We start from the raw sequence: 10,438 nt of genomic DNA, 5'->3' as shown, positions 1-10,438 counted from the left end.
AAAATCACAAAAAGAAATATTAAAACAAATAATATTAATGTATATATACTACATAATCATTTAAAAAAATAATAAAAAAATAAAGCTTATGCAAAATTGACTTATACTCGTATTCAATATGTCTTGAATTTAACAAAATTTATTAGGGACAATAAAATTTTATGAAACAAAGAGAGTTTTTTTATGAAGCTTGTGTTATTTTCTTCACGAATAAAGAGTTGTAGCTAGACAGGTGACACAAATAGGCTAGTTGACAAAGGGTAATAAAGTTCAAACTCATTTCTTGAAGCTGAATAGAAAACAGATTACTTGTTATTAACCTTGTGTTGTAGACTTGTAGTCCAAGTACTAGTGGTCTGACACTTTTTGTTAGATGTCAGAAGTTCGAATTTCGGGGTCTACAACATTGCACACAAGTTTATCCCCTGACCTTGAAATCCACTTAGGGTTGCCTTTCGCATAAACAATTAATGCTTAATCGAATTTAATATTTGCTAGACCGCCCTGATTCCACAAGTCTCTTGCGTCCTTAGATTCCCATAAACAATGCTTAATCGATTCCAATCTATCATTATAAACAATGCTTAATCGATTCGAATCGAAAGCCTACGAAGCTTGGTGCGCCAAATGAAAATCTCTACCTTTTTCGGGACCAAATGATTGTGTTGAAATTCTATTCCACCCAATTGATTTTTTAGCAGCTTCGAATCAATCAATGATGAAAGACACTTGGTTGTAAATTCTTTTATGTCCGATAGCTTTCACATCCATACGTCTTCTGACTTTGTTGCATCGTAACAAAGAGTTAAACATGTTAGTGAGATTGTTCAGTTCCCCACATCCTCTCCCGAAGAGGCTTCTACTCCAATTCCAGTTGAAAACCCGGTAGCTTCCTGACCACTACACACGATCTTTACTCGAACATGCTTGTTTGACTCAAGCCGATATAATTTCTTGAAAGTGTGTTTTAAGATAGTATCTTCCGGCCATGGAACATCCCTAAAACTAGTATCTAATCCATCCCAGTGCTTTTAACGAATAAAGTTGAAAACGAGATACATGCAATGTCAATGTCGTAACCCATTTCCAGAATTCTGTTCCAAGTATATTTGTTGGCTCGTGAAGCAGAACTGCCACTAAACAACCCGCCATATGAAACGTTAATACTCGTGATGATTTTGGTCCAAAACGATTTTTTTATGCTAAGAAACCGCCACTGCCACCATTTATCAATTACCGAATTCTAAGCATTTAGTCTAATGAATATATTTTTTCATTATGTAAATTATTGATAAAAATAGATTCAAAAGTAGTTTTCGTTGTAGTTTCGGGTGTGATAGTAATTGGGTACGACTTTAAAGTCGTACATTTGCTCATTAAGATGTAGTAGTTGTACTTTATATATAACTGATTATGATTATTGATTAATTGATTATTATTTGATCGAGAAAATATAAATTTTCAAAGTGCACTCTTTGTTAAGATTAAAGGCTATACATACAAAGAAAATGTAAAAAAGGTTAAATATGTAAATTGCATCAATGATATCATCATACATCATCAATCATCATTAATCTTCTATACTTGTTTCGACTCCAATTGATTTCTCTCAGTCGATCAGGTAAGCAAATTTAACACCTTTATTTTATAAACAATTCCTTTCAAGGGTTTCATACTTATATATTGTATTCGATCTTTGTTCCTCAAGCATGCGATTAATAAGTACGGAGTATTAGGCTACTATTGATATTGTATCGTTTACAAATTTTGCAGAATAAGTTTATAATTATAAGCTTCATAAAATGCAGGTCAGTATCTGTTTTGTGGCGCCTTAATTTTTCAATTCTGTTTTTGGCTTATGTATTGATCAGTGTATATATGCCTGTGCTTATAGAGACATCTAACCCCCAATTTTTTTGCTAATGATAAAAGCCCTAAAATTTACTAGGTTATAATATATGATACTGTTATACCTTCATTCTGGCTGTTAATTTCAGGTTGAATTTGCTAATGAAACAAAATGGAATATATATTTATATCACTATATTATTATAAAATAAAGTATATACAATATACAATAGTAACCTATACATCAATATTTAGAGGGAATTTGAGATCACATATCAAGTATTTATGGCTCACTGATTTGTTTGAAAGTAATGAACTTTATATAAAATTTGAAATTATATTCAACAATATATAAGATTATCTTCTGTCGGTGATTTTATCTATTAGTTTTTTAAATGGTCAAAGATTTCAATCGCTCATATGTTATTTGTTTAACTAATCCTTTCGACTTCAAGAAACATACGCACGTACAAAAGGACCAATACTGTCGCCAGCGGCATGATTTAGTGTAGGTTGTTATCTGATTACCGTTATTCAGGATAACATTATCAGTCGCAAAAAGCACATTCAAATACACTTCAAGTCAATATACATAAATCTTTTTGTAAGGATACTTGATGTATAACGTTATATCGATGAGCATGTTTATATGGAGTGTAGGCATCAAGAGCGAGGCTATTTAAGGAGTACAAGGAGGTGCAGAGGGAGAAAGTAGCTGATCCAGATATACAGCTCGTTTGTGATGACTCAAACATATTTAAATGGACTGCACTTATCAAGGTATGGTTGACTTGATTGGATGTACAATTGTACATGCACACACATATGCATATTGTTACGTTTTGTTTGACGGGGTGATTATACAGGGACCGTCGGAAACTCCTTATGAAGGTGGAGTCTTTCAGCTTGCGTTTTCTGTGCCAGAGCAATATCCTTTGCAACCTCCTCAAGTGAGGTTTTTAACTAAAATATTTCACCCAAATGTACATTTCAAGGTATGAATCTTCTCTTTGTCTTTTCCCCCACTTGGTCTTTAGAATGCAGTTATGTGATATCGAAGATTCAGCTAGTCAACTGTATCATAAGAGATAGTGTTATGATCTGCTTAGGTTTTATGCCTTTATATAAGTCAACTGTATTAGAATGCGATGGGACTCTTACCGAAAAACTTTAGACATTTCTCAAGATAATACAAGCCTAACAAAAAACCAGATACTAACATCATGGCTAACTAGACCGTCAGGGTCTTCTAACACGACCGTGCATAATACACCGCCAAAAATGTCATTTTTGTGAAAAAAGAGGATATACATCTAAAACAAAAACTTGGTGATTTAGTTTTCTCATTTGATAAATCAAGTTTGTTGCAGTTTGAACGAAACTCAACGTTCTTAAATATTATTGGACCATAATATAATCAAATATTGAAGAGTGTGATCTTTTTTATTCGCTAATGAAAATGATTAGTACATTTACAAGCCGCAAATTTAGAAGCTTCCAAAATGCACAATGAGTTGGATGTTTACCTGATATATTTTGGCTGTATTCAACCTATCAATTGCATGGAACGTGAATGTGATAGCATTTATTTTATCATAAAAGATGTTAATACATTTAGAACTATAATATGAGTAACTTATAACTTGATTTATATTCTGTGATTTGTGCAGACGGGAGAAATTTGCCTAGATATCCTGAAGAATGCTTGGAGTCCTGCTTGGACACTGCAGTCTGTTTGTAGGGCTATAATTGCGTTAATGGCCCATCCAGAAGCAGATAGCCCATTGAATTGTGATTCAGGTATAATAATAATAAATATATATCATTAATTTTTATACTCTTAATAGATAATACTGTTAGCTTTTCTTTTATCATGTTATCATTTCCTTGAAAGTCATTTTATAGATATTCCTCTTTGTTTGGAATAAGTTCTTCTTGATCAAGCTTCTTGTCAAAATTTGTTTTAGATGTGAAAGCTATGATTGAAGCGTTAATATTAGTTTGAGGTATTTATATACTTATATACCTGTCTGTTTAAAAAAAGAAAAGTCCGTCTGTATTAAAAAAGAAAAGTCTGTACGTGTTACCACGTAGATAAGCGATTTTATTTTTTTTGAACGGCAAGCTTTGCATCAGTGTTTCATTTATTTCAACGACACTCATCATTTGTGCACACACACACACACGTTCGGGAGGAAACACGCGTTCGGGCGAATGGTGGCATTTATTTATTATTTTATTTTTCTTTTTTGTATTTTGCTTTATTTTTTTTATTTTTTTTTATTGCCATGACTTGAAGAATGTGAACCAGAATCAGGCATATTATACTTAGCTACTAAAAGCTAGTGATATTTATTTAATTGTACCTTAGCTGCAATAACCCGTTTCGTTTCAAGACCATCAATCCGGTCATCTGAAATTGATTGCATTGATCCGAAGTAATCATAAAAAACAAGAAGATACTCAAAACTGAATATCGTTACTGCACATTTTATTTATTGGGTTTCAAGCACCCCTTAGAGAGATTGTGTTCTCATATTTTTTTTTTGAAAGGCAGATTGTGTTCTCATATGCATTCCCTTGGCTTGTGTTTTTACGTTATTGTGGTGAAACTTGGTTGCAGGCAATCTTCTTCGATCTGGTGACGTTCGAGGATTTCAGTCTATGGCTAAGATGTATACCAGGCTTGCTGCTATGCCCAAGAAAGGCTGAAACAGATATCACCTTATTCTTGCTTTTATAATTTCATATACGCATTGTACGTGTTTATGTCTGTTTTCCAATGTTATGTCTTTAAATACTTATTGTGAATTTTAATGGGAGATATTGTATGACATCATAACTCAAAAGATGTAAATAAAGATAATCTGCCAATGTTGTTTATCTTGGTGATGATTGTAATATGAAGAAACTAGCACCTTTGGATTATGTTTTAAAGTTTCTTTTAATTTTAACAATGAGGCCAAATTCAATTAGAAACTTTTAATCATGCATATTTGAATCATTCGAAGAAGTTTATTTTTTTGTTTTATCAAACACGCACTTAAATGATTATACGATTCAAGAAAAACGACCTCTATTATCAACCCTGATTTTTAGATGTCACAAGACTACAATCAACGGAATCATATACACACATAACAGATGATCTGCCAGTAACTATATAATGGATTAAAACTTTCTATGATTTAAGAAACTTGTCAAACCAATCACTTGCTTCTTTAACCATTGATGATGTCATCTGATGCCCAATTCCTGCTTCTGCTACCACCTGCATTTCATTTATAATCGAACATATGACACAGATACTTAAGGTTAAACCAACTTTTAATGCTCCCTAATCCAACCATTTAAGTAATTCTGTCTAAGGTTATGGTCTCTGGGGTTCAAAATACTTCAAACTGATTGGTTTAAAAGTCAACACAGTTTGTGTTGCAACTTGCAAGTGTTGAACTATTTGAAACTAACTACCAACTCAAAACGAGGTTGTATCATGATTTCTATTCACTTAAAACACCAAATCGATGTCCCCCAGTGTTTTTTATGCGTAAAGACCTCTAAGATATCTTCATCGGAATAGTTAGATTATTGCTGAATAACTGACCTTGTACCCACTAATTGCGTACGTATAATTTGGACAAGTATTTTGGGTCAAACCAGCCAACCCTAACAAAAATGACCCATTTTTGGCCCATTAACCAACCCGCCCATTTTGCTGATAATTAAAAGCAGGAAATGGTGTACAATACATGGAAACTAAGTGAACATTCGGCATCTTCAAAAGCCGTGCGTGTTCTAGATATGGTAACATCCAGACCTGCCATTGGGCAACGGGGATCTTCTGCACCTGTATTAATCAGAAAGCTTTGCAATGTTATACTGTCAAGTTGGAACAAAACATGAAGAATCAGTTAATAAAACTTGGATTAATAGGATGTTAGATGGGTAGTTTTACCGTTCAACATCAACAAAGGGCGTGGTGCTATGAGCGGGATTGTATAATTTGAATCGAACTCAGTTGCTAAACCAGGAGCTATCCTGTCCCAAACCTGGTCACAAAAGTAGCACAATCAATAATTTCTAGTAAAAATGTCATGATTTTAATTTTAATTAATTTAAAAATATAGCACAAATAGTTTCTTTTCTTTTTCTTATCACCCAATCTGTCAAATTGCATAAGTTTTCATTTGCAGATATTCAAAATCTACATCAGTTATGTGTATATATATATCCAAATAATTCACTACTGAAGGCAGTTTAAACGAATTATCATAGTCACACTTTTTGTTAGATTAAAACATTAGGAGATGGGAGATAGTCACCTTTTTCACAACTTCTTTGTCAATCACATCCTTGCGTAAGTCGGTTCGTGCTTCTAAAACAAATGAATGTCAAAAGAGCATCAAAAAACAGTGCAACTTCCCTATTTTAAAGAGTTTTTGATTAATTTTCGAATAAGTAGTAATTTTTTGTATTACATAAAAGTGAAATGTAACAAAGATTTATCTTAATTTTGTAAAATACTATCCTCACCTTCAAACACAGACTTGATACTGTCAACTCGTGCCTGCCATTGATCATTATCTACGGCCCACCGAAATCCCTACACAACCACATCACATTCAATTTGGTTTATCTTCACGTAGGTAACTGAATCGTTTCTAATATTACATACCTGAACACCAATTATGGGGACCACCACCGAATAACGTGTGTCAACAAAAGCAGCAAACCATGCATGCATTCCTGCATGAATAAACAACATATAAGCTAAGAAATTCAAGATATAATGATATCCTCCCATGTATGCTTTACGTTTCATCAATCTAACCTCCAAGTGATTCGCCAGTAATTCCTATTTTTGACTGGTCGATATCGTCTCTTTCACTGAGATAGTCTGCCAACTTTATAAGGTCCCAAACCTGCCGAACGACAAAATAAAAATAAAATAGAAAAAAAGTTAATAATCAAAAAAGAAAAATTTTAACTTTAGCAATTAACACTGTTTCAACATAAGCGTTTAAATATGATGGACGTGCAGAAGTATAACCGTGTCAAAGATGAACGGCATCGTATCCCCTCTTTTCCATGATGAAACAAGAGCCTGCATTCGAAATATATGAAACCGGATTATGGTTTTAGATTCAAATAACAAAATATGTTTAATTTCGTTGGTATTTTAATTAGTTGCAAAAAAAGTTTAAGGATAAGAATGGGTCTTGAGTCTTGACCCGACCCAATCTGACCAGTCCTGACCGGTTTGACCCCTTCAAAACTCCTGACCCGTTTGGACCCAAACCTCATTTTGACCCGACAAAAGGCGGAGAAATCGCACATGATTTGTTTTTGGTGCTTACATCCTCATAGGTGGTGCTGTTTTTGGCACGTTCTCCATGGTAACGAGAATCAATGGCAACTGTAATATATCCACGTGAAGCATAAGCCTGAAATATTAACTTATCAGAACATTTCTTTTCGACAGCTTATCAAAGACTGCAAAAACAATCTGCTACCTCAAGTAATGGGCGAACCCACTCTTTGCACTTATTAGTGCTATGCAAAAATACAACAGCTGGTCTTTTCGTAGTCACGTTTTCTTTCATACTCAAGATCAGCACTGGCAAACGCCCTTGCTCTCCTTCCTAAAATAGATACAATAATAAGTTTCGTCGTGTTAACTTATTCATAACTTTGTGAGATTGAGGTAACAAATTAAATCGGATTTTAGGATTTAGTCACCTCGGTGGTTAAGTACACGTTTTCTTCGATTAGGTGTTCCTTGAAGTTGGAAATTTCTACTTTCGGACAAGATTCCATTGCCTGGTACGGGTAAAAAAAATATGATTTTTAACAAAGATTATATAAAGGTAAATATTAATATTAGTTTTAAGTAATATTCACCTCACTATATTTTGGTGGTGGAGTTCCCTGATATAAAGGTTCCTTTACAGGCTTTGCAGGTTGTATTTCAAGTGGAACTGAAAATATCATGCATTGCCAATATAATATGAACAAGAACTTGACAAAAAAAAAAAAAAAAAAAAAAAAAAAAAAAAAAAAAAAAAAAATTCTACTTGTTACTAGTGAATATCAATATCAATTAGCATTACATTATTTGCATAATTGGTATTCTTCCAACTTAATACTACTCTAGAATATAACAGCCACATTTGACTTTCTAAAGTCCACATTTGACTTTTTTCTTCTTCAAATTAGCAATTGAGTCATTATGTTGCACAAAAGACAGCTCACTAAGACTATTTTTACACCAAACATCATATCATTTTTACACCTATCATTCTTACTCTTTTTCTTTTCATATTTTTTTATAAAACATTACCATTTTATAAATGGGTTCGAGGTTACGGGGGTCTAATTCCGACTCCGAAGATTTGCGGATTGTACAATTAATTCAAGAAATAGAAGAAGATGATTCCGAAGTCGAATCGACACCGTCTATTCCGAGAGTTAAGGTTACATTCCTAGGGAACGTGAGGTTGCTGCACAACGTTTGTGGGATGATTATTTTTGTGAGACGCCAAAATATCCATGCAAAAATTAAGAAGGCGTTTTCGTATGCGAATACAATTATTTCTCCGGATAGTGCAAGGTATAACTACTTTCCAAAGTGATAATATGACAGAATATTTTAGTTACTTTTCTCAAAGTTTTGATGCTATCGGTAGGCCTACATTTACTACTTTACAAAAATGTACGTCAGCTATACGCCAATTGACGTATGGAACCGCTCCCGATATGTGAGATGAATATTTGCAAATGAGTGAGCAAACATCCATACTATGTCTAGATTACTTTTGTATGTGTGTTATTATTTTGTACAAAAGTGAATACATGCGATCTCCGAATGCACATAATGTTGCTAGATTATATAGTGCACACGAGGAGAGACATGGTTTTAGGGGTATGCTCGGGAGTATAGATTGTATGCACTGGGAGTGGAGGAATTGTCCTGTTGCTTTAAAAGGACAATACACTCGGGGTGATCACAAGAAACCGACCCTTATGCTTGAAGCAGTTGCTTCATATGACTTGTGGATTTGGCATTTTTTTTTTTTGGGATGACGGGTTCTAACAATGATATTAACGTTTTGAACCAATCACCTATATTTGATAAACTTAAGAACGGAACATTTCCATCCGCACCATTTGAGGTAAATGGGCATGAATATAGCAAAGGATATTACCTTGCGGACGGTATATATCCCGATTGGGCAACTTTAGTTAAAGGATATTCATGTCCTACTGAAGAACCAACGATTAAGTTTACTAGATTTCAAGCTAGTTCCCGAAAGGATATACAGAGGGCATTTGGGGTTCTTCAAGGTCGTTTTCATATTATACGTATAGCTTCACGAAGTTTGTCAGTTAACAGGATGCGAAGAGTGATGGAATGTTGTCTCATATTACATAACATGATACTTGAAGATAACGGCTTTGCACATTCTGAATGGGAAGAAAGATTCACTACCGAAGAAATGGAAAATGGTATGGAACGTATACGGAACAGAGGACGAGATCGAGACATCATCGCAAGAGAAATAAGGGATCGAGACATGTACAACCAACTTACCGATGATTTAGTCGAGCATATCTGGAACCTTCCACCAACTTTTCGCATTGCGAATTAGTTTTTTTTTATTGAATCTATGTAATTGTTAATTTATGTATTTTTAAATTCTTATGAAAAATTAATTTATGTATTTTTTTTATTTTGTTGTATTTGTTTACCATTTTAATTCATTTGAAAAAAAAAATACAAAACTGGTGGACGCTACTGAATTTGACACTTCCATTTGACATTTGGGTTTATTGGAGGGTCAAAATCTGACACTAGTCAAATGCACTTTTTGGGCCAAAAGTACAAATCTGACTTGATGTCACAGTCGGGGTTAGAACTAGTCTAACAAATTCATATACCAATTACGCACATAGCAGTATATCAATTTCATCATTGTTAGTTTCATTTAACTAATTTCAACATGCTTAATATATAAATAAAGTACCTTCAGCTGAACGGCGAGTACGAAGAAGTTGAATGAAGTTAGACCGGAGCTCCGACGGTGTTACTTCAACGGCGTCCATGACTTCAATTTTCCGACGAACGACAGTTACAGAGTGGCCGTTGACATAGCGTGATCTGATTTTGTGTTTATGGTGTAGGGGAGTGAATGATGGTGATAAAAATGCATAAGAAGACAATGAATGTGATGGGGCCCGCAGTGACATCCGGCACGTGGTGGTTGTTGGAGGTGATAAGGATTGCACGTGCAATAACTTTGTGTCCATGCAATTCAAGTGGGAGAAGCAATGTACTATGGTACAAGTTTGTATACATTCGATGTGAGCGACACCTTGAGACTTTTCACTTTTGATATGAGAACAAAACAAAATAAGATAAAATTCCGTTCTAACTTCAAAAAAAAAAAAATATATAAAATTACATCGATTTGTGATTTAATTTTCAAACGATTTCAATTTTCAACATATTTTGATAAGGTATATAACATATCTTATTATGTCTTATATATGTACGTCCGTAAACATTTTTACCATAGACTATTTATTTTTA

At 33.8% G+C, this 10,438-nt stretch overlaps 2 protein-coding genes across 2 annotated transcripts; one reads left to right on the top strand and one right to left on the bottom strand.

The window, feature by feature from the left end:
- Nucleotides 1-1,554: 1,554 nt before the first annotated feature.
- LOC139852932 (protein PEROXIN-4) lies at nucleotides 1,555-4,762 on the top strand. Its single transcript, XM_071842276.1, has 6 exons — nucleotides 1,555-1,621; nucleotides 1,774-1,808; nucleotides 2,509-2,628; nucleotides 2,715-2,843; nucleotides 3,519-3,648; nucleotides 4,472-4,762. The coding sequence occupies exons 2-6, from the start codon at nucleotides 1,803-1,805 to the stop codon at nucleotides 4,558-4,560; spliced, it is 474 nt and encodes a 157-aa protein (XP_071698377.1). The 5' UTR covers nucleotides 1,555-1,621; nucleotides 1,774-1,802; the 3' UTR covers nucleotides 4,561-4,762.
- A 150-nt stretch (nucleotides 4,763-4,912) lies between these two features.
- On the bottom strand, nucleotides 4,913-10,173 carry LOC139852463 (uncharacterized). Its single transcript, XM_071841760.1, has 13 exons — nucleotides 9,873-10,173; nucleotides 7,750-7,826; nucleotides 7,588-7,668; nucleotides 7,362-7,490; nucleotides 7,206-7,292; nucleotides 6,899-6,952; nucleotides 6,680-6,770; nucleotides 6,524-6,594; nucleotides 6,382-6,451; nucleotides 6,171-6,223; nucleotides 5,804-5,897; nucleotides 5,598-5,695; nucleotides 4,913-5,119 (listed from the first exon to the last, which is right to left on the bottom strand). The coding sequence occupies exons 1-13, from the start codon at nucleotides 10,153-10,155 to the stop codon at nucleotides 5,030-5,032; spliced, it is 1,278 nt and encodes a 425-aa protein (XP_071697861.1). The 5' UTR covers nucleotides 10,156-10,173; the 3' UTR covers nucleotides 4,913-5,029.
- Between the last annotated feature and the right edge of the window lie 265 nt (nucleotides 10,174-10,438).

The sequence above is a fragment of the Rutidosis leptorrhynchoides genome, chromosome 6 (assembly GCF_046630445.1).
Source record: "Rutidosis leptorrhynchoides isolate AG116_Rl617_1_P2 chromosome 6, CSIRO_AGI_Rlap_v1, whole genome shotgun sequence".
NCBI classification, from domain to species: Eukaryota; Viridiplantae; Streptophyta; class Magnoliopsida; order Asterales; family Asteraceae; genus Rutidosis; species Rutidosis leptorrhynchoides.
Note: the sequence above shows the minus strand (reverse complement) of the source record. Positions and strands in the feature narration are given on the sequence as shown.

Bases quoted from the DNA above. Each gene is read 5' to 3' on its own strand.
- LOC139852932 (XM_071842276.1), top strand. The intron at 2,629-2,714 runs GTATGGTTGACT...GTGATTATACAG, and splicing joins AATGGACTGCACTTATCAAG to GGACCGTCGGAAACTCCTTA. The intron at 3,649-4,471 runs GTATAATAATAA...ACTTGGTTGCAG, and splicing joins CCCATTGAATTGTGATTCAG to GCAATCTTCTTCGATCTGGT.
- LOC139852463 (XM_071841760.1), bottom strand. From the start codon at position 10,155: ATGGACACAAAGTTATTGCACGTGCAATCCTTATCACCTCCAACAACC. The intron at 6,452-6,523 runs GTATGTAATATT...GTGGTTGTGTAG, and splicing joins TCCCCATAATTGGTGTTCAG to GGATTTCGGTGGGCCGTAGA. The intron at 5,120-5,597 runs GTATTGTACACC...AATGAAATGCAG, and splicing joins AATGTTCACTTAGTTTCCAT to GTGGTAGCAGAAGCAGGAAT.